The following is a 27,866-nucleotide window of genomic DNA, read 5'->3' as shown; positions in this document are numbered from 1 at the left end:
GACTCCAGTATCCATCTGTGGAGATATGAGTGTAATCTAAATCAGCAGTTCTCCTGTTTTTCCTTCAGACCTCATCAGGATATCAACCTGAGCTGAATTTAATAATTGGTGTAGTGAAGGAACCCTTTAACATCAGTCATATAATTCTACCCACTGTAATTGTAGTGGAACATAAATGGAAAAAAAACAAAACAAAACAGGAGCAGGACATTATACTCCTGCATAGATGCTGACACGGTGTAGTATGTGATGCCGGCAGTCGGGCTTCTGGCGGCCAGCATACCGGAGCCGGAATTCCGACCGCTGGCATACCAACAGCTGGGCGAGCGCAAATGAGCCCCTTGGGGCGCTCGCCAAGCTGCTGGCACGGTGGCCCATGCTCCCAAGAGGGAGAAAAGCTGTCGTTATGCCGGCGGTCGGGATTCCGGCGCCGGTATGGTGGTCGGCGGGAGCCCGGCCGCCGGTAACCTGAAGACCACCCGCTGGCAGGGAGTTAGGAGTGTGAGGAGCACTGAGGGGGGAGTTACAGGTAGAATGAGTGAAGGGTCATTGGGGGGGGAGGGAGTTACAGGGAAGGTGAGTGCGGGGGCACTCAGGGTGGAGTTAGAGGGAGGGTGAGGGCAGGGACGCTGCCAGGGTGCTACAGGGAGGGTGAAGGCAGGAATGCTGACAGGGGAGGATAAGGGCTGGGACCCTGCGGGGGTAGTTACAGGGAGGGTGAGAGTAGGGATGCTGAGGGGGGAGTTAAAAGGAGGGTGAGTGCACACTGAGGGGGGAGCTACAATGAAGGTGAGGGCAGGGACACTGATGGGGAATTACAGGAAGGGTAAGTGCATGGATGCTGATGGGGTGTTAAAGGGAGGGTGAAGGCAGGGGCACTGAGGAGGGAGTTACAGGGAGGGTGAGGGCAGAGGCCTAAAACAATAGCTTTATTAGAATAAATAAAATACTCTAAATCCCAGTGTGGATTAAACATTCATATACAAACTATAAGCTATGGAGAGCCATCCCCCCCCGACCAGTGCCGTAACTAGACATTGTAGCGCTGTGTGCAAGAAACAACATCAGCGCCCATCCCCATTATTTAAAATAGGGTCAGTGCACGTTGGAGGCGCGTGCCAAATCTATAGGGGCATAGCTTCATAGGGAAGGGGCGGGACTAGGGAGGCCAATCCCGGGCCGTTTTTCCATCCCGGGATTGTACTGTGTATGTATAATATATATATATATATATATATATATATATATATATGGTACATACAGCCTGGCACTCTGCTTCAGGGAATAAAGTGATGGAAGCAATGGGATAAATTAATGCTGCAGCACTCTGAGTCGTTTAAACATCACAGGTGTACTGAAAAAAATCATGATGTGATTTTTCCAATACACCTTTGATGTTTAAAAGACTCAGAGTGCTGCAGCATTAATTAATTCTATATATATAGATATATATAATACTCACTATGGAGTATAGGGGTCACTGAGGTCCAGAGGCAGGCAGCAGAGCAGCGCAGCGTGAGTATCACTCACAGTGCACCTGCTTTAGAGTCCTCTTTACTTTCAAATTGTGGTGGGCAGGAGGGCTGGCTGGCAGGCACATCGGAGGGCGGAAGGAGCGGCCATGGCTGACGGGGCTGTGCAGCGTGACCTCGCTGACGTCACGCCGCACACAGCAGGGCAGCCGGGGCCAGGCAGCGTCTGAGGCTGAGCCGAGCGCTAGTGCTCAGCGGCGCTGCCCGGTCAAGAATCAGTAGTGCGCATGCACACGTGAATCCCGGGATTGAAGGCTCCAATCCCGGGATTCAAATCCCGGCATTTTTGGCCCCAAATCCCGGGATCCCTCCGATCCCGGGATTGGCCACCCTAGGCGGGACTGCAAAATAGTACAAATTCATATTACACTGCACAGTAGTCTCCATTATTCAAATTACACTGCACAGTAGTGCCACTTACACACATTACACGAGGTAGAGTCCCTGTCACACATTACGCCAGGTAGAGCCCCTGTCACACATTACGCCAGGTAGAGTCCTATTTTACACATTACTGCAGGTAGAGCCCCCTTTTACACATTTCGGCAAGTAGAGACCCTTTTTACACATTAGGGCAGGTAGAGTCCATTTTTACACATTACGGCAGGCTGAGCTCTATTTTACAGATTACAGCAGGTAGAGTCCCCTTTTACACATTACACCAGGTAGAGTCCCCATTTACACATTACACCAGGTAGAGTCCCCTTTTACACATTACACCAGGTAGAGTCCCCTTTTACACATTACGCCAGGTAAAGCCCCTATCACACATTACGCCAGGTAGAGTCCCCTTTTACACATTACAGCAGGTAGAGTCCCTGTTTACACATTATAGCAGGTAGAGTCACAAGAGAGAGAGAGAGATGGGGGAGTAGGAGAGAGAGGGAAAGAAAAGAGAGATATGGTTGGGAGGGAGAGAAACAGAGCAAGGTGGCAGATAGAGAGACAGAAAGTGGTGAGAAGGAACCCAAGAGAGAGAGGGGTAGAGCACATGGGACACACACACTCACGCTCATACACAAAACACACACACTACCTATGTGACGATAGCAGCAGCTCCCGGCATTTCCTGCCCGGCTCCCGGCATCGCCTCTGCAAGGAGAAGGCACAGCTCAGGCCTGGGCTGGTGCAGGAACGCTGTTGCACTAGAGGGGATGAGAGGTACGGAGCACATGGGAAGACCGAGCAGCGCTTTCGGCTATAATGTACTGCAGCAGCTGTGCATCCGGCAGAGGAGCCGAGCACAATGCTACTGTTATAGCGGGCAGTGCTGCAGCTGGTGGTGGTCAATCATAGTGGATATGGATGGTGCACCCACAGCTCAAATGTGCTGTGTGTGAAGCACCATCCGCCCACACCTAGTTATTGCCCGGTGGGGAGCTACTGGCAGAGATGGGAAGGTACTGACAGAAGGGGTAGGCACTGGCATAGAGGGGGAGGCATAGGCAGAGAGCGGGGATACAGATGAAGAGGGAGGCACTGGAATATAGGGGGGGGCACCAGCAGAAAGAAGGGAGGCGTTGGCAGAAAAAAGGGTGTGGGGAACTTGCAGAGGCAGAGGGGAAAGATGCTGGCAGAGGTGGGGAGGCACTGACAGATAAAGAAGGAGGAACTAGCAGAAGGAGGCACTGACAGTCAGAAGGAGGTACTACCAGAGATGGGGAGGCACTGGCACAGAGGTAGGGAGGCACTGACACTGTCACCAGAACTACTTACGAATTCCTTGGACTTCTGAAGGGCCTCCTCCATAGCTACAGTACCTCCCCCGGCTGGCAGATCCATGCTGCTGGCTCACGCTCCCTGGGGACCTCGCTCAGGCCTTGACAGGGAGTGCCCTTGAAATGCAGTGGCTGCCGTAATCCCGCGGGCTGTGACTGCTCATAACAGGAAATTAGTTGCGCATCGGACCCGGGACCTGGCACTGCTGACAGATCAATCAAGTGGCCGGGCGCTGCAATACTTGCACGGAGCGCCGGCAGCTGCTGCTGTGATAGACGCTGGCAGCAGCAACAGGACAGTGCGGCTTTGTCAGTAAGGAGGCAGCGGGAGCCGCTTTTCATGTTGCAGGCGCCACTGCTGCACGGAGCGGAGGATATAAGGGGGGTAATTCCAAGTTGATCGCAGCAGGAATTTTGTTAGCAGTTGGGCAAAACCATGTGCACTGCAGGGGAGGCAGATTTAACATGTGCAGAGAGAGTTAGAATTGGGTGTGGTGTGTTCAATCTGCAATCTAATTTGCAGTGTAAAAATAAAGCAGCCAGTATTTACCCTGCACAGAAACAAAATAACCCACCCAAATCTAACTCTCTCTGCAAATGTTATATCTGTCCCCCCTGCAGTGCACATGGTTTTGCCCAACTGCTAAAAATGTTGCTGCTGCGATCAACATGGAATTACCCCCAATGTGCGGTCTTTCACCTGACCGCACATCGCTCCTCCGCTCCCCCTATGCATGATCGGTGCCTTTCTATGTTTTGGGGGGGGAGCTGCCCACTTGCCCCCCCCAGTTCCGACGCCTCTGTTTGTAGGGGCCATTGAGTAGTGGAAATGCATTGTTTATCCCTACCTACACTTAGAAATAATAGAAGGTGCCTCCTGCCTACACATAGACTGAATGGTGCCTCTTACCTACACACAGAATGAATCGTGCCTCCTACCTACATATAAATGAATGGTGCCTCCTACTTACACACAGAATAAATGGTGCCACTTACCTACACATAGAATGAATGGTGCCTCTTACCTACACATAGAATGAAAGGTGCCTCTTACCTACACATAGAATGAATGGTGGGGTGCATATCCACTGGGAATCAGGACAACCCCTCTTGTACCTAATGACTGGTCTCGGAGAGATTTACTAAGCAGTGAAAAGAGTGGAGAAGTGAACAAGTGGAGAAGATGCCTATGGCAACCAATCAGCATTGAAGAAACATTTATAATTTGCATACTATAAAATTATACAAAGCAGCTGATTGGTTTCCATTGGCAACTTCTCCACTGGCTCACTTCTTCATTCTTTTCACTGCTTAGTACATCTCCCCCTCTGTCCAGCGATCAATCCATGCCCCACTCTATAGAGGTGGCAGCCACACAATAAGGAGGTAGAATGGAGAAGTCTGTGTCCCAAATAATAATAGCCATGATCGCATGGCAGGTTGCTCTGTTTTGCGTGACTGTCCAGCTATGAGTCTCACTTGTGTTGTGCTGGTTATAAAGAAGCAATTTATCCACAGAGAACCCCCACAGTAAGGGGAAACAGAAGTGAACAAGGGTCCACTGATAATTGTGACGTAATCATAGACCGCTGGGACTGTCCATAGATAAGGGCTGTTTACTAAATTAAGTAGTGATGAACCCCCTGGAAATTATTCTTGTATTGTACCCGGTTGCACCAACCAGTTAGTTAGTGGCAATAAACAAACTACTCTCCACCCTGGGAGTCTCACACCCATGTTAAAGATCAGTGATGCAAATACAATGTAATGGAAAAGTATGGAAAGAAGAATTAACATGGTCAAGTGTATTAACCTAAAAGAAATTATAGTAACGTAGTTAACTGTTTTCATATCATATCAAAGCTTGGAGAGAAATATAGTGAATTGAGATAAAGTACCAACCAATCATCCATAATTTTTCAAAAACAGCCTGTACAATAACAGTTAGGAGCTGATTGGTTGGTACTTTATCTCTCTCCACTTTATCTCTCACCAAGCTTTGATTAATATCCACCCATACCTCACAAATCTGCTCTGGAAAATCTAGGACGTTTCGTTTTTTGTTTTAAAAGAACATTTGTATTTGTGGGTATTTGTTTATGTGCCTAAACCAGTGGTTCCCAAACAGTGTGCCGTGGATTGGTGTCAAGAACCAATTCAAATATTTATGGTCAATGTAATAGGCAAAACCAGTGCTGATGTCTTCCAGTCATAAATTATATAGACAACCAGAAGTGAATCCTGTCCATCACCACATAACTGAACCTAAGAATGACATATAAGCACATTTTACTGAATTTCTAAATTTCTCAACAAGAAACTTTTGGCCTAGGGGTGCCGTGAAAAAAACCTCATACTCTAGGGCGCTGTGATTCTAAAAAGTTTGGGAACCACTGGCCTAAACCATCTACACACATGATTCACTGTCACATTGTGATTATCATACACAGTTTACCCATACATTTTTTTAAACGGATGATCTTATGTAGACACTTTGTTCCAGAACTTCCTGACCGATCTTGCAGCTGGGAAAGCACGTGTAGATGAAATTAACAACATGGCTGATAAACTTGTCAAAAGTGCTCCGGACAAGAAGAATGAAATTCAGGACCACCAGAGAAATATCCATAATAGGTATACAGCCTCTATTGTGGTTGCATGGGAGCAGCCACATCTGGTTTACTCCAGACCAATGATCCCTCATCTTTTATTCAGAGCCTCTTTATGATCCACTGCTCCATTCTTCTACTCTGTAATCCACTTCCCTTCTCCTCCAGAGGGAAGCAATGTTTTTTTAGAGTGGTTCATTTTGTATGTAAAGTCAGTTCTGAGGCGATAGATCCAGTTCTGAGAAAGAATCTTTATCTCACTCAGCTGGAACCGTCTGGAAGTGCTGAAAGAGAAGAAGGGCTCTGAGCTAATAGGTCTGGCTGATGTGAAAACCGTTCTCCAGAACTGTCAGAATATGGAAATTCTTATACAGGAGAAGCTAAAAGAGATGGAGGGTTCAGAGCTATCGGGCAGCCTAGAGTCAGAGGAACGTAAGCTGAATGCACACGAGAGAGACATCCAAGTGTTGGAGAGAAAAATTGCCTATCTAAAGAGTATGGAGGAATCGTAAGTACCAGTTACAGAGAATATTGTAGAAGTCATAACCTTAAAATTTTCTGTCTTTCCATTTGTTCTTCCCTCTTTCTCTTTCCTTTCCTGGTTTCCTTGTCTCTCTCCTCCCCACTGTCTCTCCTGGCTTTCTCTGTGTCTCTTTCCCTCCCCTATATCTCATCCCTTTCCTGCTATCCTTGTCTCTCTCCTTCCCATCGTCTCCCGTGGCTTTCTCTGTGTCTCTTTCCCTCCCCTCTTTCTCATCCCTTTCCTGGTATCCTTGTCTTTCTCCTTCCCATTGTCTCCCGTGGCTTTCTCTGTGTCTCTTTCCCTCCCCTATATCTCATCCCTTTCCTGCTATCCTTGTCTCTCTCCTTCCCATCGTCTCCCGTGGCTTTCTCTGTGTCTCTTTCCCTCCCCTCTTTCTCATCCCTTTCCTGGTATCCTTGTCTTTCTCCTTTCCATTGTCTCCCGTGGCTTTCTCTGTGTCTCTTTCCCTCGTCTCTTTCTCATCCCTTTCCTTCCTCTCTCCATCCCTTTCCTGCTATCCTTGTCTCTCTCCTTCCCATTGTCTCCCGTGGCTTTCTCTGTGTCTCTTTCCCTCCTCTCTTTCTCATCCCTTTTCTGGTTTCCGTGTCTCTCTCCGCCCCACTGTCTCCCTGGCTTTCTCTGTGTCTTTCCCTCCCCTCTTTCTCTTGTCTTTCCTGGTATTCTTGTCTCTCTGCGAGCGCAGCGAGCCACCGAACCCGCAAGGGGACTCTTTGCGCTTGCCCCACTGCTGCCATACTGACGGCCGGGATGCGTTGTCGATATACTGACGGACGGCATCCCGACCGTCAGTAAAGCATACTGAACCCGTATGATTTTATACACAAACATTATCATTTTGAGAAACACTTTATCCAAAGCGGAGGCTATGTTACCCTTCTCAGCTACATGTTACCCATAACAAAATATAAAATCTAATCTTACAATTTAGTTGCTGGGACAGATACTTCTGTTCATGTTTTGATGTTTTCAAAAGACCTCTAGATTGATTTATTGGGCTCAATCCAGTAAGGTGAGGGTCTGCCAAAGGGTTCTGCAGCAAGTCGGGACATTTTAACCTTAAAATACTATCCCTACCTTTTCACACCCTCATGATGGTGCCCACGAAAAAATGCACATTTCCACTGAACAAGTAATGCAAGTTTGGAGTTGGGTTGCAAGTGCGATGGAATGTGCAGTGAGAACGTCTCACAGGACCCAACTCGCACCTAATTGGGTTGACCCCACTGACAGACGTAATATTTTTTTTTAAATAGAGTAATTTTTATTCGCCACAAAATTAGAGATATAGACATTTCAGAATACATTACTGGTCATAGTGTATAATCACAGTATTCAGTCATTCATAATATCTTTATGGTATTATACATGCATGAATGAAATTCCCCATATTACCATTTCCGTGCGGTCTTCCCGCGGTATACATATTGTTTGTAGTCTGTAGCCAAGTCATGGTTCACATACTTAACATTTTTCAAGTTTTCTCCCCCCACCTTATGTGTAATTACCCCGTCTAGTGAGCCGTATATAGCCCACAACCCCACTACCCCCGAACTAACCCTCTAAACAAACTCAAGCCTAGTCAAGCTGATGTGTGCATGGTGTGATGCGACAGCTAAGTATTTAAGCAACTGCGTTAGGAGAGGTAAAGGGTTCGGCCCAACGCCCCGGGGCCCAAACAGCGCTTCTGCAGCAATGGCCGGTGCCCGTTACATTTGAAGGGCAAGGGAGGAGTATGTGGAAGTGATCCAAGGAGACCAAATCTTCTCGTATCTGGTAAGGGCATTATATTTCATATATACATATCGTTCTTTTAATAGGGTATCATTGATCAAACTTTTAAGAGCAGGTATTGTGGGAGGGCTGGGGGCCATCCATGTCCGCGCGATACACACTTTTGCAAGTGCGCATACGCTGCGGGCATACATGTTTTCCCATCTAGACCCAGAATCCGAGTCACCCACCCCCAGAATGCAAAATCTCGGAGTCAGCATTCCCCTCTGTGTTCCCGTGTGTTCCAGAATCGACCTGACCCCAGCCCAGAACACCCGTAGCAACGGGCATTCCCATATGAGGTGCCAGAATGTGCCTCCGGCAGCCCCGCACTTGGGACAAACATCAACATTATCAGACCTGAATCTGGCCAGCCTGCTCGGTGTCATGTATGATCTATGCAGAATGAAAAGCTGTATCTGCTGAAACCGTAGCGATTTGGTGACCTGGCTCGGATTGCCCAGAGCGCCCTCCCAGTCTTCCCCGTCTATGGGACCCAAGTCACGCTCCCAGTTCGCCCGAAGATTCGAGAGCGGGTCTGCATGTATTGTTTGAAGGAGGTATGAGTAGGTGAAGGAAATTACCCTGACTCGACCCAGTGTTTGTAGAAATGTTTTGATGGGAAATGGGAGGAGCGCCGGGGGGGAGTCTCCAAATTGCGCCTGCAAGGCGTGCCTGAGCTGTAAAAATCTGTAGAAGTAAGAGTTCGGGAGTCCAAACTCCTCCTTTAATTGGTGAAATGATTTCAATGAACCGTCACTATATAATTGGGACAGTGAGTCTATCGAATACGGAGCCCATACCTCCCCGCCCTCTAGGGACCTCAGTTCATTAAGCATTGTGGAGTGCCATAGGGGAGTATCAGGGTCCATGCCTTCATACCCGAGTAGGCCCTTCAATGCTAGCCATATTCTCATCGCCTGAAAGACAATAGGAGGTAAAAATCTGGAAGGGTTTTCCCCCACCAGGACCTGTGCCGGGGAAAGGTCTGGGTAATAGCATTGAAGGAACGCCCGGCCCAGCCCAGCCCCACCCCCCTCCCGAAGCCACATATTGATATGTGATAGCTGAGCAGCATAATAATATAGTTGGAAGTGGGGCAAGGCCAGACCGCCGTCCCCTTTCTGCCTGGTGAGGGTGGTTAATTTAATTCTAGCTCTTTTATTGGCCCATACAAAGGAGGACAGGACGCTATTTAATTTCCTGAAGAAGGCTGGAAAAATGAACACAGGGGACTGTAGTAGAACATACAATAGTTTAGGCAGGACTACCATTTTAATAAGGCCGACCCTGCCCGTCATTGTCAGTGGTAGCTTACCCCAGGCTCTAGATTTGCGCACTACTGTTTGTACTAGGGGGTCGAGGTTTAAGGGCACAAAGTCTGATGGGTCGTTTGTAATTAGAATTCCGAGGTACTTAAACTGAACTGTCCAGCACAGTGGCAGGGATATTTTCGGAATCTGAGGGAGGGGGCCTATAATGGGCATAATAAATGATTTAGTCCAATTTATGCGGAGACCCGAATACCCTCCGAATGTCTCGATGACCCGCAGCACCGTGGGCATCTCTACTGCGTAGTCTTGAAGGAATAACAACAAGTCATCCGCATAAAGGGCTATCTTGTCAGTACAGGGGCCGGTACCTATTCCCCCAATGTCCGGGTGCGATCTGATCAGGCAAGCGAGAGGCTCTATGGCTATGGCAAACAGGGCAGGAGAGAGGGGGCATCCTTGTCTGGTGCCCCGTGTCAAAGGGAAGGAGGAGGAAATGTAGCCGTTCACCAAGACCCTGGCGCGTGGATTCTGGTATAGTAGTTTGATCCATTGAATAAAGTTTGGGCCGAAGCCCATGTTCCTCATGACTCCCCACAGGTAAGGCCATTCAACGCTGTCGAATGCCTTGGCTGCATCCAATGAGACTACAGCCGCGTCCGAGGGGAAGTCGCGGGGGGCCTGCAAAATGGTGTATAGCCTGCGCAAGTTAATGGATGTGGATTTCCCAGGCATGAAGCCGGTTTGATCCGGATGAATTATAGATTCAATCACTAGGTTGAGTCGGACCGCAAGAATTTTCGCCAGGATCTTGGCGTCAGTGGGGATAAGGGAGATTGGCCTGTAGGAGTCCAACAACTTGGGGTCCTTTCCAGGCTTTGGAAGCATTATAAGGATCGCCTCGGACATCGAGGGAGGAAGGCTGTTAGTGGCAGTCATTTTAACGTACGTGTCAAGCAGCTGGGGACCAAAGAACTCTATGTACTGTTTATATAGTTCCGTGGGAATACCGTCACTGCCCGGGGATTTACCTCTAGGAGACACCTCCACCGCCGACACCACCTCTTCCAGGGTCAGAGGTGCGTCTAATGCGTCCCTGGCCTCGTGGGAGAGTTTAGAAAGGGGAATGTTTGTCAGGTACAGGTCAAGTTCCTCCGTGGAGCATGTCAGTCTACTGTCGTATACTTCTCTGAAGTAGTCGAGGAACATCTGAGCGATGTCGGGGGTGGCATCTACCGTGGAGCCGCCTGGGTCTAGCATTTGCGCTATCGTGGTCCCAGGTCGATCGTAGTGCACTAAGTGGGCCATCAGGCTACCTGGTCTGTCCGCCTGCATATATATGTTAGTAGCCCTAAACAAAAGGGAACGTGCGTTTATATCTGAAAGGTGGGCCAGCCAGGCCTCCCGAGCCGCAAGCCAGCGGGCCTTCAGCTCAGGAGTACCCTCTGTCAGGTAACGCATCTCCAGATCTCTACACTCAGTCTCAAGCTGTCTTTCCGTCGCCCTTCTAGCCACCTTGCAGGCTGCAATTTTGCCGATCATTGTACCTCGCAAATACGCCTTGAACGCGTCCCAGACAACCGGGGCCGGGGCCGATCCCACATTGTCTGCAAAAAATCCCTCCCATGTGGACACCAACTCCGGGCATTCGCCCAGCTGGGCCAGCCAGGAAGGGTGTAGCCGCCAATATGACTGTCCCCTCTGACATTCCCCATCTATTGAGAGCACCAGGGGCGAGTGATCTGACACCCCCCGTGCCTCGTAACGGACATCCGTCACGCCAGGCAAAAGCCCAGGCGAGACCAGGGCCAGGTCGATTCTAGAAAAAGAGCCATGTGTACCCGAATAACAGGAGTATTGCCTAAGACTAGGATTCCGAATTCTCCAGACGTCTACCCATTGCATACCGTCTAGAAAGTCTGCGAATTTAGATCCCGATGAGGCTGAACCACCCCCCGTCCCTTGATCCCGGGGAGCCCTCCATCTGTCTAAGGAGGCATCCAACACAGCGTTGAAGTCCCCCAAGCAGATGACAGGGGTGTGTGGGGAGGAGGCAACAAACAAGGCGGCCTTTTGCAGGACATCATATGAAAACGGGGGGGGAACATACACAGACAACAGGAAAAAATTACGTGAGAACAATTTACATTCTATGAACACGTATCTACCATGTGGATCTGTATTTACCCTAATCATCTCAAACTGCACAGTCCTCTTAATCATTACCGACACCCCTCGGGAATAGGAGGAGTGCGAGGAATGATATGCCCAGCCCACCCAAGGCCTACGGAGCGACAACAGCCTATTTCCCTCCAAATGGGTTTCGCTTAAACAGATAATATCCGGGCAATATTTCTTGATCATCTTAAACACTAAGGATCGCTTTACTTTGTTGTTAATGCCCCGGACATTCCACGACAAGATTTTTAAGGGAGGCATGTCAGCCAAGTCATCAGCTGGGGCGCAACACTCCTATCTACCACCCAACCCCCCGGCTCCTTACTCGCGCAGTCGCGCCGTCCTCCGGCCCCGGGCCTCGAGCCAAACCCCTGGAAACAGTGCAACCCCACCACACCCTCCGAATAGCTAATATGTAGGCTTCTTAAATTCAAAACATAAAACAGAAAAACTACTGGGGGACCAACAGCAGCCCCCCGGCATCCCCCCTCCCCGTATACCTCCCCGAACTGTGGCATACCTAAATCCCTAACCGAACTCTAGCCCTGGAGAACCCAAAGCCTACGGCAACACTGTACTAGGCGTACAGATCAAACAACCCAAAATATTTAAACCCTTATACGTTATACGTTTATAACACTTCTCAGCAAAGTCCAGAACCACTAAACGAGAGGAAGCTCCCTGGACTTATACTTGCGAGTTGTAGGCCCATAAAGGAAGGCGACCCGATGTCAGTCTGGAGCCAGCTGGCGTGCCCCCGGAGCATATCTGTCCAACCAGGAAGCCGCTTCCCTGGGCGAGCTGAAGAATTTGGTCTCCCCATCCGCCACCACTCGCAACCTGGAGGGAAACAGCATTGAATAGGATATATTCAGGTCACGAAGGCGTCGCTTTATGGGGAGAAACTGTGCTCTGTCTTTTTGGACGTCCGCTGCAAAGTCCGGAAATGCCGACACCCGGATTCCATTCCGTATCAGGGGACCCTTCACACGTCCCAGGCGCAGGACGGAGTCCCGGTCCTTGTAGTGCAGGAATTTTGCTATAAAAGTTCGTGGTGGGGCACCTGGTGGTAAAGGCCGGAAGGGCACGCGGTGGGCCCGCTCCACTGCAAACTGAGATGTAAAGGATTCAGCACCATATGCCTCTTTTAACCAGGATTCCAGGAAATCCTCGGGGTGTGCCCCTTCTTCTTTTTCGGGGAGGCCTACGAACCTTACGTTGTTTCTGCGGAGTCTGCCCTCCATGTCCAGGAGTTTGGCTTGTATCGTTGTGACCTGCTGTGTAACCGCAGACACCGATTGTTGCAGAGGGCCGCTGAGGTCTTCCAGGTTGGAGACCCTTGTCTCAGTTTCGCCCACCCTCTCCCGTACTCGCTGGACGTCCTGTCGCAGCAGTGATAAATCGCACTGCACCTTCTCCATCTTGTCCGATAGGCGTTGCTCGCTGGCCGCTATGGCCTCCAGGACCTGCTGGATGGAGGGTGCAGACGGCTGCGTATTCGCCCCCGAGTCGGCCCCAGCCGATGGATCCATTCTGGCAGGGGGGGAAGGCTTAGGAGATGACTGCGTCGACTGAGATGTAGGCTGTCGGGCAAACTTCTCCAGTTTAGCCGCGGCCGCACTCTGGCCGCCCCTCACCATCTTGTGGGGGTCCAGCTGTAATGAGAGTCCCGTTATTCAGTGTCGAAAGTATAACAGTGGAAGGTAAATGCAGCAACAGCAGCACGCCAGTCACTGGGAAAGCCAGACGTTGTAATGAAGGGAGAGGGGAGAAGGGGGACCTGGGGGGTCCAATGGTATAAATAAATATGTCCAGTGTGTGGTATTCCAGCAGTATAAGCAGTAGGAGGCAGGGCAGCTGGGACAGTATCAATCCTTCAGCCCAGTGCAGTCTTCACCCACACTGCACCTTGCTGTGTTCAGTGCCTCAGGGAGCTGCAGGTAAAATGGCCGCCCAGCACAAGGATTTCCCCCTCCTTCCCTCTCTGCACCAGCCTTCAGGGTATCAGGATGGCTTCTGTATGTGGCCCTGAGGGTGCAGGAGTGGGGTGCCGCTCCTTTCCTGTGCCGCTGGACGCCGCGTCCGCCTCGGGCGCTCGATCGTGTGCGCGCGCGCACGCGCCCGGCGGAGCTTCAAAATCGAGGCCGGGGACTGAGCTGCGGCCTAGGCCCGGAGTCCGGGCGGCCGCCGACGCGAGCCGGGAGCGCTCGCACACACACTCCACCGCCTCCCCAGCACCGCCGGGCAGGAGATTAGTCCAGAGGAGAGCAGGATCGGGGCCCCAGGATTGTTGCAGGATTAATTATCCAGGGAGCTCCTCGATCCTGCTGCCTAGTCCTCTGCTGCCGTGGCCACGCCCCCACAGACGTAATATTTTGAGGAGGTTTTGCTTATGGTATTGAATATTGCTTCCTTTCAGAATGAGAGACACAAACCCACAAGAAAGCTTAGCCATCAGGAAGCAGATTGAACAAATGGAAAAGCTCCTTGGAAAGCTGAAAAGGGAGGCTCAAGAGAAAAGGGACCTACTGCAAAAGGCCAGAGAGCAGAAGACCTTCCTGCAGGAAAGTCACAGACAGATGCTTTGGGTGCAGGACATAAAGGACAAGCTAACAAGTGAGGAAATGGGTACTGATGTGGCATCTGCTGAACAGCTCCTCAGGGATCACCAATACCTTCTTAAAGAAATCCAGGGTCAGCGAGACAGGTGAGGGACTAAAGCAGACCCATGAGTTCCATTAGACTAACCTTCAGATGATATAATGTATTAATGTGTTGCATTTTTCTTACAAATAGAACTGTTGAACTCCAGCAAATGGGTCAGACTGTATTACAGTTCAGTAACAATCCTGAAGTGCGTGATTCCTTAGTGAGCCTCTCCCAGGGATACAACGACCTCAGCGATTTGTGGCTGGAGAAAAGAGTCCGGCTGGAACAGGGTTTGGAGCTGCAGCAGTTTTTGAGAGAAGCTGACAGCATTAATGCTGCCATCTCCAGCCATGAAGCATTTCTGCGGGTGGATGACCTTGGGGTAAGTCTGCAATGAGCGGGGGCTTCCATCATCTTTAATACAGAAGAACGGGATATCATTGTGACCACAGATTTACTAAAGCCATACAATCCATCCTATACTTTCTTTTATATCTCAAAATGGTTACAGGAACTTATTCCTCTTCTCCAGTTAGTTTCAATTCATCAGGAGTTTAAGTTATGGAAAAAATAGTAGTATGACATTGCCATAGCACATACGGCAATCTCGGCCATACTCATTATAGTGTACAGTGCTGCGAGTGGGAGAATTTGTAAAATATGGTGAATTTTTACATCTATTTGATATTAATGCTTTAACAAATCTTCAAATAAACTACCAATCAGGTAAACGTTATAGAAAAAATAAATTCCCCAACCTCAGGCGGCACATTGTGAATGATACATTGTTGTCAGTGCTTGTGATACTATTGGTAATTTTGCAATAACTCTACATGTGTATTTTTAAAAAAATATTATCTCTGGAGCATAAACTATTGACCAATCCCATGGCACTTGGTACTTTCTTCACTTGTTCCTGAGGGTATTCAATATACAAGTAGTATAATCACAAGATTAAAAAATATCACTCTGGGAAGAATTGTTCTTTTACAAAATCATTGAAAAGATAAAATAATTAAAGATTAAGCCATTGGCTGATTGGCCCTCATTCCGAGTTGATCGCTCGCTAGCTGCTTTTAGCAGCAGTGCAAACGCTAAGCCGCCTCCCTCTGGGAGTGTATCTTAGCTTAGCAGAAGTGCGAACGAAAGGTTAGCAGAACTGCTCGAAAATCTTTTCATGCAGTTTCTGAGCAGTTCCTAACCTACTCCTACCTTGCGATCACTGCAGACAGTTTAGTTCCTGTTTTGACGTCACATACACGCCCTGCGTTCGGCCAGCCACTCCGTTTCCCCAGGCGCCTGCGTTTTTACCTGACACACCTGCGTTTTTTAGCACACTCCCGGAAAACGGTCAGTTACCTCCCAGAAACACCCACTTCCTGTCAATCACTCACCGATCAACGGAGCGACTGAAAAGAGTTGCTCGACCTTGTGTAAAACTGCATAGTTTTGTGTGAAAGTACTTCGCGCGTGCGTACTGCGGCCCATACGCATGCGCAGAACAGCCGATTTTTAGCCTGATCGCTGCGCTGCGACAACGGCAGCTAGAGATCAATTCGGAATGAGGGCCGTTGTCTCCCACTCTCTAGGACATTTCCCTTTGAATAGTGATCTATCCTATGATATATTCTTTCAAGTAGCTTATATATTTGGGGTGGGTGTTTATCAAAGCGTGGATAGAAATAAAGTGGAGGGAGTAGGGGCGTTTCTAAAGAGGAGGAGGCTCATGTGCAGGCTCTGGCTGGGCCCCCTCCTCTCTAGCTGGCAGCGCTGTGTAGACTCTGGGCACTAGGGTCCGTAGGTGACCCTGGCACTGTCACAGAGTCTACAGCGCATGCACAGATCTGCAAGAAAATGGAGCGGTGGCCATTTTCCCAGTGATTTACCTACTGCGCATACGCGAAACACCGGGAAAATGGCGCCGTGCCATTTTTCCAGTGATTTTAGCAGCTTCAGCTGCACCATGGGACTCCGGAGGGTAAGTATTTCTATTACTGGGTGTGCGGTGTGGGCCTCTTGGACCCCTGGGAGTCCGTGTGCACTGCACACACTACACCCATTATAAATACGCCAGTGGGAGTGAGATAAATCACTAACCAATCAGCTTTTAACTCTCATTTTACAGTCTGTGTTTGAAAAATGACAGGTGATGATTGGTCTTCATGTTCTCTATGTTGTTCAACAACAAACAGAGCATATTAAACCTATAAAATAGAAGGTTGATTTTCATTAAAGAGTATGTGATAAAAACATTTTAAAGCCACTTTTAATGCTTTTTGGAATTTAGTTGTTTCTTACCAGTCTAGCATTTTGTCATTGGTTTATTCTGTGTGTTTATTCTGTTGCTTCCCAGGACCAATTGGATACGGCACAGAGCCTTCTAAACAGGCACAAGCAGTTTGCAAAAGTACTGGATTCGCTCAAGAACAGAGTGAATGGTCTACAAACGAATGGAGAGTCATTGTTGGAGAATGGTCACTTTGCCAGTGCCTTGTAAGGATTCCTATTACAACTAAAGCAGTCAAATCAAAATGTTCAACTGCAAGTTTTTTTTAGTCTTAAATGCTGTAGTACCAGTATAGCGCCTAGCCACAATTCATCTGTAGTGGTGAATGTAATTGCTGGTGCTTAGCATCCATTAGAACCATTCAAGCAGCAGTTACCTTCCATCCACAACAATATCTGAGCATCAGAGTAATAAGTCATTTTCTATAGACATATTTTTATAACTACCTAATTTCCTCTGCAGAATAAAGCAGAGGGTGTCGGACACACAGAAGCGATATGGAAGTTTGGACCAAAGAGCAGAAGAAAGACAAAAATGCCTCTTGGATTCATTGAGACTTCAGGTTGTGTCCTAACATTTTCATTGGTGTCCAGATGATCGATTGATCATGTATTTTTTGGGGGCAGGGGGGTTCCACATGTTTTCCCAACATTTACTTGATTAATATCCATGTGGACATCTACTGGGAATAATAACCTGTGGTGAGCGCCACCTTGCCCGAGAGGGTACACGTTTGTACTGATGGTGGTCACATAACATGGAATATACAATGTTTGGTCTAAAAAAGACAAACAATTTGTGTTGACCATTTTTGTTCCGACGATTGCCATGTCGACCTTTCATCCTGTCGACCTATTTTACCTGCCGACATAATGCTGTCGACCTATTGACTGTCTACCTAGACATTGTAGATCTTTATACCTCACCCTTGTCATTTGCTTGTTTTTGTTGAGTATGCTAATTTTCTGAAATCACAACTTTTAAATGTTATGGGGTATATTCAATAAGATTCGGATCCATTCCGACATGCATTTGTCAGAATGGATCCGACAACCCCTATTCAATGGACGGCCAAAACCGACTGTCGGATTTGGCCTACCCGGGGTACTGTCCTGCCAGGTGCACTGACAGCGGCAGAGGGGGTGCAGATAGCGGCGGCCGTTGGGGGGAGTAACGCCAGCGTGCAGTGAGCTGGACAGCAGCGGGCGGCGGGGGTAAGCTGGACAGCGACGGCCGGCGGAGCTGGTGGCGGGGGGATATGTCTGCGGCGGCAGGGGGAGGTGCTGCAGGGAGAGAGGTGCCTGGCTTGGGGATGGCCAGGCAAGGTACCTCTCATCCCCGTAACCTGCCGCACCGCTCCCCGTCTCCTCACCTCAATCCGGCTTGTTTTCAACTCGGATTGAGTTTGTCGGAAAGGGGGCCAAAACCTTTCGGATTTGGCCCCATTTCCAACAGAAGCACGTGGATCGGCAGCTATTCCGCCGATCCACGTGGTTTACGACAAGTCTGGAATTCCCAACTTGTCGGAAAAAAAATGCCTTTAATGAATAGGTTGGAACCCCTTTCGACCTATTTCTGTCTAAGCTGTCTTCTTTCCGACAAGACGGTAGCTTCCGACAGTTATTGAATACACCCCTTAATATCATACAGTATGTCTTAGAATGCCATTGTTCTAAACCTTGTCTGGTTTGAAAGTCATTTAGCTTGATGAGGGACTGTATGATATGTTCACCTGATTTCTCGTGCTGGCACTATGGGGGAGGTCTATTAACCACTTGCCTAACATGGTCGCATCAGTTGTGACCACACCAGGCTGGCCTTATCCTGATCTGGTCCCATCTGATGCAACCAGTCAGAAAGCCCACTGTGCGGCTGCCGTTCTCAGAAGTACCTCTCCGCCCCTCTGCTTCCTGGTTCCCCCACCTCCAGTACCTGCTGTACTGCCGATCACAGCTGATTTTTCAGCCCAGAAGCACCCCCCACCCAACTGCTGCAGACATAAGCAGTCACTCCGGAAATGTGAAAAAGCAGCCCCTTTCTTTTCCTCTGGACCCCCGCAGGCTACAGAGAGAAGCAGGCGATAGTTGCGATGGCCGTGATATTCCGGCCATCAATGTTTTTACAGATTTAAAAAAAAAAAATTTAGATTAAAAAATATGTTTTTTTTTGTTTTGTTTTTTGTTTTGTTTTTATAAAAAATCGTATTGGATATATTTTAAATAAGTGTCCTTAACCTAATAATTCAATCATAGAAAAACCCCAACAATTTCTGAGCGGTTTATGAAAAAAACATTAGCCAATTTAGTGGTTAAACCTTCTAAAGAGGACAAGTGTAGAAGTTGCCCATAGCAACCAATCGGCTTATAGCTAGCATTTGTTAAGTACATTCTATATAATGATAGCTAGAATTTGATTGGTTGCTATGAGCTCCTTTTCTACTTGTCCTCTTTAACCACTTGCCTGGCATGGTCGCATCAGATGCAACTACAACAGACTGGGCTTTCCCTGACATGGTTGCATTTGATGCGACCAGTCAGAAACGTCCACGGCCGGTTGTGGGGAAGATAATCTCCTCACAGCCGCCAATGTCAGAGGGACCCCCAATTTGTCCCGATCACTGTGGACGGCACTGATCGGCTACCAGCGGCAACGACAGCACCCCCCATCCTACCCGTTAGCTGCATAAAAGAGCAGCAGCCACCGGGGAAGCCAGCTCTATACACATACAGATTGCAGCAGCCGCCATGGACGCTAACCTTGCCCCCACTGTGAGTACCTGGAGGCTGCAAAGAGCAGCTGCCATCAGGAAAGCCATGAGTCCGCACGGGGGACTAATCGTCAGCCTTCCGTTACATGCTCTGCATATGGGGGAGTAATGCTAATAGGGAAGGGGGGGGGGGGTGTAAAATAAAGCTTTATGATGCTGGGGCGGGTGTAAAATAGTAATAAAAAAATTATGCTGGGCAACAAAGGGGTGTGTGCAAAAAACAGGGAAGAGGGGGTTAAGGGAATGATCATATAAGGGCGGGAGTATGGACGTGGGGGATAGTGGGGAAGAAAAACAGCCCCCTAAGTATATATTTTTTTAATAAAACATTTAACTATATAATGAAAAATATTTTTTTAACATTACTAAATAAAGGAAAAAACCCGGCAATTTCTGAGCGTTTTTTTGAGGAAAAATCATCAGTTAAATGGTTAAAAGGTGTGATACAGTACATATTCCCCTGTGTTTTCAAAGTGAAAGCCTCACATACTTGCAAATAAATGTATCCAATGAGGAGAGTCAGACATAATTTATAATAAAAAGCAATCATCCTATCTACATAGGAATTTAACCGGGATGCCACAGAACTTTTGGTGTGGATGGAGGAGAAGTATAAGATTGCCCTTGATGAGTCGTATCGGGACCCAACCAATATCCTACGTAAGCTGAAATGGCATGAAGCAGCTGAGCGAGAGATGGAGGCCAACCAAGTGCGCTTTGAAGACTTAGTGAAGGTCTGTACATAAAAGGATATTTTCCACTAGTATAATATGGGTTGGGTAAGGGATCCCGGCGGTCAGAATACCTATGCCTGGATCCCGAGCGCCAGAATGCCGGCAGGAGGGGAGCGAGCGTAACAAAGCCCCTCGCGGGCTCGCTGCGTTTGCCATGCTGCGGGCTCGGTGGCTGAGGCTGACTGTGCTCGACATAGGTTCTATTCCTACTCTATGGGTGTCGTGGACACCCACAAGTGGGAATAGCCATGGTGCCACTGCTGGCATTCTGGCGGTTGGGATCCCGGCGTCTGTATTCTGCCTGCCGGGGACCGTGACCGCTGGGATCATAACTACATCCCGTATAATACATAGGAACATAAGCTCATGCTTGTTGAACAATAACATCTTAAAATGTCCTATCCATAATCCTTATTTGTATAAGTTTAAGGGGCCTGTTCAACCACGGGGGCTGGCTTTTAAAGGGGCAATCATTTAAAAGGCAAAACTAGGCTTTTTGCTTTTTTGTTGTTAAATGATTACATCTTTAAAACATTGGGTAGATTCACTGGGAACTCGCTGGTGCCTGTAAGTCGCAGGCTATTGTATTTACACTGTAGAGCCATATTAACCTCCCATATGTCACTGCCTTGAATAGTGAAGCTCCCAAAAACAACCCTTAGTTTAAACTTTGTCCCCTGGGTAAAAGAGAGAGGTTGCGGGCACCCGAAGGAGATAAGAGGTGGAGCTGGCTGACAGTTCGGCCTGTGGGAGGAGTCAAGATGGAAGTACAAGATGTGTGTGTTACAGGGGCGATCTACCTCATAACCCCCCCCCCCAGATCCGTCACTGGTCCCTAGATGCGATTTTCAGTATATCCCTGCGATCTATCACTTCATATTGCAATAAGCAGCTAGAACAAATGATAATTATCAGCCGTAAAACCCAATAATTGATAAATATGGCTGTTAGTATATTTCATAGTAAGTGTATAGTAATGTGGTGGCAGAGCCTAAGAAAGATGTCTTGACTCCTCCTTAGAACACTCGTATCATTTCTTTGTCAACAAATAAAAATTAGCTGAGAGAATAAGAAAAATTATTTAATATGAGTTTGCCTGTGATCTGCAGTGTGGTGGCACTATAGGGCTGACCTATCATTGGAGAGAGATACCAATCAATCAGCTCATGTTACAGACAATGGGGTCTATGTATTAAGCCTTCAAGAGAGATTGGTGGCCATTCGGAGTTGTTCGCTCGCTAGCAGTTTTTAGCAGCCGTGCAAACGCTATGCCGCCGCCCACTGGGAGTGCATGTTAGCTTAGCAGAAGTGCGAGCGAAAGGATCGCAGAGCGGCTAAGATTTTTTGTGTGCAGTTTCTGAGTAGCTCAAAACCTACTCAGCGCTTGCGATCACTTCAGACTGTACAGTTCCTGTTTTGACGTCACAAACACGCCCTGCGTTCACCCAGCCACGCCTGCGTTTTTTCTGCCACGCCTGCGTTTTTCCGAACACTCCCTGAAAACGGTCAGTTGACACCCAAAAACGCCCACTTCCTGTCAATCACTCTTAGACCAGGAAAGCTTCGCTAGACCCTGTGTGAAACTACATCGTTCGTTGTAATAGTACGTCGCGCATGCGCATTGTGCCGCATACGCATGCGCAGAAGTGCAGTTTTATTGCCTCAACACTGCACAGCGGACGAATATAGCTAGCGATCAACTTGGAATGACCACCATAAAGTGCACGTAGATAAAAAATCAACCAACCAGCTTCTTACTGTCATTTGTCAAACAGAGCCTGTAACATGGCAGTTAGGAGCTGATTGGCTGATATGTTATCTCCATCCACTTTATCTCTCTCTAAGGCTAAAGCTGGGTACAATGTTGGTTGGTAGTTTATCTCTCTCCAAGGTTTAATACACTTCCCCCTCTGTCTTCATCTTTTGATAGGTTGGAAAGCAGCTGCTGAAAGAAGATCATTATGCAAAAAACTCTATCCAGTCCAAGATGTCCGAAGTCACAAGGAAGTGGGAGGAGCTAAATAGCAAGATGTCGGAGAGAGGAGACAAGCTGCGGCAAGCTGGGCAGCAGGAGCAACTGATGGAGTTGTTGGAGGTCAGTCCAACTGACAGAGTTGCTTTCAGGGCTCCCAAACTTAATGTACAGTACCAGATGATCTGATATTTGGGGGAGATGTACTAAGCAGTGAAAAGTGTGCAGAAGTGAGCCAGCGGAGAAATTGTCCATGGCAACCAATCAAAATTGAAGTAACAACATTTATAATTTGCGTACTCTAAAATTATACAGAGCAGCTGCCATGGATAAGTTCTCTACTCTTATCACTGCTTAGTACATCTCGCCCTAAATCTAATCTACAGAGCCATGCTACTACCAAGTTTACTATGCAAAGTCGTATTTGATGCAGAGTGTTATATACCACGTCATATATAATATGCTGAGTTATATCTTTTCCATGCATCTTAGTTGTCTGTCTCATACTGTATCTCTACTCCGTCCTGCCAGGCAATAATTATAGAAAAGCAATCAGCCTATGGTTTCTGCATCATCATCTCTGATCAGGAGGCATTCAGTTTGCCGGTTGTCGGGATTCCGGCTATCAGGAGACCCGCGCTGGAATCCTGACACCCGGTGAAATACCAGCGATCGGAATTCTGACCGCCTGCCATAATCCCCACTCGGGTGGTGGTCCACGCCAAAATAACCATGTTGCAACAGAAGGTCACAACCAGGCCCGAAACATGGCGAGCGCAGTGAGCCCTTGAGGGGACATGCTGTGCTCGCCGCTGGTAGTTCGTCTGTTGGGATCCTGGCGTCGGTCTCCTGACTGCCAGAATCCCAACAGCCGTGATATCATACTGATCCCCTCCGATCAGAGCTCAGAGCACCACAGAAACCAGAGTAGCTGTTACCCAGTGTTTCTTAACAGGTTGAAGCTGTAACCAGGCAGATAGGAGGAATCACTGTGGATTTAGAAAGGGGGACGGGTGACAGCAGTTGCTTCCAATACATTTTACTGAGCCCCTTTTTTTCCCAACAGGGAGCTCTAAATGGGCCTCGGGCAATTGTTCTATTTGCCCCCCATCCTTCTCTAGACTGTCAAATACTGACCCTTGGTTTCCTTCAACAGGTTAATAGTAGCGTGTCTGGTGCATAGAAAGACATTTTACCCCACAATCACAGCCAGGGACGGCCCGAGTTAAAAAAAATTTGGTAAGCGAATTTGGAATTTAGCGCCCCTTGATGGGATCAAATTTTAAAAGAGGTGTGGTCTCACAAGGAAGGGGCGTGGCCACACAATAGTTCCCCCAGGGGTACAGGGAGATTGTCGATGACAGGGAGAAAGTGCGTGACTGGGTGGCAGAGGTGATGGAGATAGTGGGTGACTGAGGAGGCTGGGGTGACAGGGAGATAGTGGGTGACAGTGAAGGCTGGGCTGACAGGGAGCAGTGATCGTGCTGAGCCTGAGACCCAAAAAAAAGTGGGTCCCAGAGACCCCTCACTTTTAAAAATTGAGGTCCTATCTGTCCTTTTCTGGGTCCCATCGGAATGAAGGTTCTTATTAATCTTATTAATGAGTAAAATATAAAAATACAGACTTGATTTGGACAGTACAAAAGTGTTGCAAGGGGAGGAGGGTGATGACAATGCTGCTGGGCTGTGTAGCATGCAGGACACTCTGCCCCAGAGCTGTAACTAGACATTTTAGTGCCCTTCGTCAGAAAATGAATAGGTGCTCCACAACCTAGATAGCAAAGAATAGACAGTGCGCGCCAAAGGCGCGCCACAAAAATTTGGGGCATGGCTTTGTGTGGAAGGGGCGTGGCCACATAATAGTGCCAATTTACATTACACCACACAGTAGTGCCGCTTATACACATTGCACCAAGTAGAACCTCCTATACACACTGCGCCAGATAGAGCACGTTATACACATTGCACCAGGTAGAGCACGTTATACACAATGCGTCAGGTAGAGCACGTTATACACATTGCGCCAGGTAGAGCACGTTACACACAATGCACCAGGTAGAGCACTTTATACACATTGCGCCAGGTAGAGCACGTTATACACATTGCGCCAGGTAGAGCACGTTATACACAATGTGCCAGGTAGAGCATGTTATACACAATGCGCCAGGTAGAGCACGTTATACACAATGCGCCAGGTAGAGCACGTTATACACATTGCGCCAGGTAGAGCACGTTATACACATTGCGCCAGGTAGAGCACGTTATACACAATGCACCAGGTAGAGGACGTTATACACATTGCGCCAGGTAGAGCACGTTATACACATTGCGCCAGGTAGAGCACGTTATACACAATGCGCCAGGTAGAGCACGTTATACACATTGTGCCAGGTAGAGCACGTTATACACAATGCGCCAGGTAGAGCACGTTATACACATTGCGCCAGGTAGAGCACGTTATACACAATGCGCCAGGTAGAGCACGTTATACACAATGCGCCAGGTAGAGCACGTTATACACATTGCGCCAGGTAGAGCACGTTATACACCATGCGCCAGGTAGAGCACGTTATACACATTGCGCCAGGTAGAGCACATTATACATAATGCGCCAGGTAGAGCACGTTATACACATTGCGCCAGGTAGAGCACGTTATACACAATGCGCCAGGTAGAGCACATTATACACAATGCGCCAGGTAGAGCACGTTATACACATTGCGCCAGGTAGAGCACGTTATACACAATGCGCCAGGTAGAGCACATTATACACAATGCGCCAGGTAGAGCACGTTATACACATTGCGCCAGGTAGAGCACGTTATACACAATGCGCCAGGTAGAGCACGTTATACACAATGCGCCAGGTAGAGCACGTTATACACATTGCGCCAGGTAGAGCACGTTATACACAATGCGCCAGATAGAGCACGTTATACACACCTCAGCCCTCTCAGTCGTCCACCACAGACAGCGTCGCTGGAACCCCCTACAGTAAGCCCATCCACCACCCCACACAGCCTGCTGAAGTGCACGGACACACATGCCGCTGGGGTCACAAGGCAGATGCACTCACCGTTGCGCAGGTCTCTTGGTGCTTGCGGCAGCGCCCAGGGTCAGCATGCAGGCAGCCTTTTCATTATGCTCTGGTTCAAGCCGCAGGCAGCCCACCCAATGCCCCGTAGGAAGACAGCTCGGGAGGGAGGGGGGCACAGCACTGCAGCAGCAGCTTCTCCTCAGGCTCAGGCAGGGGAGGGAGAGCCACTGACAGCGCGGACGGGCGGGCTGAGGGGAGAGCAACTGACAGTGCGGGCGGGCAGGCTGGGGGGAGAGCAATTGACAGCGCGAGTGGGCTGGGGGGGAGAGCAATTGACAGCGCGGGCGGGTGGCTGCGGCGTGACGGCGCGTGCGTGGTGCAGGCTGCCGGCGCCTTCCTTACTGTGGCGCCTTACTCGTACGCGTACTCCGCGTAACGGGCGGGCCGGCCCTGATCACAGCTTTACCTTTCAGAGGACTTGTCAGGGCAACATTTTCAATTAAAAGTCTCCAGAAGTAATAAAACAACATATTTTTTAATACAAGAGACTGCCATGTCTCTTCTTATACAAATCATTGATGGCGGGTAATTGCTTTGCCGGGGCTGTCCAGTTAGTCCGGATAAACTGGTGTGAGAAGCCCATGTGAGATACCCATGGGAATTCTTTGATCCGTAGGGGTGCGAAAAAGGTTGGGTAGAGTTGGCTTTCTGCCGCCGGAAACCCCAGCGCGGTAACCCGTACCCAATGCCTGGCCACATAGGGCCTGGTTCATGGGTGGACGCAATGCTGATGTCTGCACAGTTCAGCGATTATTTGTTACTGCACATGTATGTAAAATCCAGACACCCATTACTGCGCATTGATGAACCTGTCTGTATAATGGGAGTTCCAGTTACATATAGGATCTCTGGCATTAGAACCAGCGACTGCATACCATGAGCGTTTCAGGCAGTGACTTAGAATTGGCCTGATGTGATTGCATTAAGAAGGCGTGTCAGTAAACAGATTGCGTTTTTAATCGCAGTACCGCAACAACAGAGGAGACACTAGGCAAAACAATAGGCTGCTTGGGAGTCGATGGTCAGTGCGATATTGCAGTAATGGTGGAGGGCTCAGAACCATTCCCTCTGTTACATTCTCACTACTACAGTACCTCATCTGTGTCACCCCTGTCTGTCTATCTGTCTTTCTGTCTGTCTATCTGTCTGCTCCTCTCCTTCAGAAATGTAAGCTCTCACGAGCAAGGACCTCTATTAGACTATTATCTACTCCATACTCCTTACAATGGCACCTAGCCCTCAGTTTCGGCCACCCTGATGCTTCTTTCAGTGTCCTGTCCCCTGATGCAGAAATGTTTATTTCTCTATCGTCCTAGTGGATGCTGGGGTTCCTGAAAGGACCATGGGGAATAGCGGCTCCGCAGGAGACAGGGCACAAAAAGTAAAGCTTTTTCCGATCAGGTGGTGTGCACTGGCTCCTCCCCCTATGACCCTCCTCCAGACTCCAGTTAGATTTTTGTGCCCGGCCGAGAAGGGTGCAATCTAGGTGGCTCTCCTAAAGAGCTGCTTAGAGAAAGTTTAGCTAGGTTTTTTATTTTACAGTGATTCCTGCTGGCAACAGGATCACTGCAGCGAGGGACTGAGGGGAGAAGGAGTCAACTCACCTGCGTGCAGGATGGATTGGTTTCTTGGCTACTGGACATCAAGCTCCAGAGGGACGATCACAGGTACAGCCTGGATGGTCACCGGAGCCACGCCGCCGGCCCCCTTGCAGATGCTGAAATCAGAAGAGGTCCAGAATCGGCGGCTGAAGACTCCTGCAGTCTTCTAAAGGTAGCGCACAGCACTGCAGCTGTGCGCCATTTTCCTCTCAGCACACTTCACACGGCAGTCACTGAGGGTGCAGGGCGCTGGGAGGGGGGCGCCCTGGGAGGCAAATGAGTACCTATAAAGGCTAAAAATACCTCACATATAGCCCTAGAGGCTATATGGAGATATTTAACCCCTGCCTAATTTTTCTAAATAGCGGGAGACGAGCCCGCCGGAAAAGGGGCGGGGCCTATCTCCTCAGCACACGGCGCCATTTCCTCTCACAGCTCCGCTGGTCAGGACGGCTCCCAAGTCTCTCCCCTGCACTGCACTACAGAAACAGGGTAAAACAGAGAGGGGGGGGGCACATTTATGGCGATATTTTGATATAACAAAGCAGCTATAAGGGAGCACTTATTATAAGGCTATCCCTGATATATATATAGCGCTTTTGGTGTGTGCTGGCAAACTCTCCCTCTGTCTCCCCAAAGGGCTAGTGGGTCCTGTCTTCGTTAGGAGCATTCCCTGTGTGTCTGCTGTGTGTCGGTACGTGTGTGTCGACATGTATGAGGACGATATTGGTGTGGAGGCGGAGCAATTGCCAAATATGAGGATGTCACCCCCTAGGGAGTCGACACCAGAATGGATGCCTTTATTTATGGAACTACGGGATAGTGTCAACACGCTAAAGCAGTCGTTTGACGACATGAGACGGCCGGACAATCAATTAGTGCCTGTCCAGGCGACTCAAACACCGTCAGGGGCTGTGAAACGCCCTTTGCCTCAGTCGGTCGACACAGACCCAGACACAGGCGATGACTCCAGTGGTGACGGTGACGAATCAACCGTATTTTCCAGTAGGGCCACACGTTATATGATTTTGGCAATGAAGGAGGCGTTACATTTAGCTGATACTACAGGTACCACTAAACAGGGTATTATGTGGGGTATGAAAAAACTACCTATAGTTTTTCCTGAATCAGAAGAAC

At 48.8% G+C, this 27,866-nt stretch overlaps 1 protein-coding gene across 5 annotated transcripts in view; it reads left to right on the top strand.

Moving 5' to 3' along the window:
* Positions 1-27,866, top strand: part of SPTBN5 (spectrin beta, non-erythrocytic 5) — a 704,607-nt gene that overhangs the window by 219,984 nt on the left and 456,757 nt on the right. For all 5 annotated transcript variants that reach the window (XM_063947637.1, XM_063947638.1, XM_063947639.1 and 2 more), the window contains 8 exons: positions 5,754-5,884; positions 6,125-6,367; positions 14,042-14,329; positions 14,419-14,653; positions 16,625-16,764; positions 17,021-17,120; positions 19,889-20,059; positions 21,990-22,154. In XM_063947637.1, the coding sequence (XP_063803707.1) occupies positions 5,754-5,884; positions 6,125-6,367; positions 14,042-14,329; positions 14,419-14,653; positions 16,625-16,764; positions 17,021-17,120; positions 19,889-20,059; positions 21,990-22,154 (1,473 nt within the window). The remainder of the gene's footprint in view (positions 1-5,753; positions 5,885-6,124; positions 6,368-14,041; positions 14,330-14,418; positions 14,654-16,624; positions 16,765-17,020; positions 17,121-19,888; positions 20,060-21,989; positions 22,155-27,866) is intronic.

Source organism: Pseudophryne corroboree, chromosome 12, assembly GCF_028390025.1.
Source record: "Pseudophryne corroboree isolate aPseCor3 chromosome 12, aPseCor3.hap2, whole genome shotgun sequence".
Taxonomy (NCBI): Eukaryota; Metazoa; Chordata; class Amphibia; order Anura; family Myobatrachidae; genus Pseudophryne; species Pseudophryne corroboree.
Note: the sequence above shows the minus strand (reverse complement) of the source record. Positions and strands in the feature narration are given on the sequence as shown.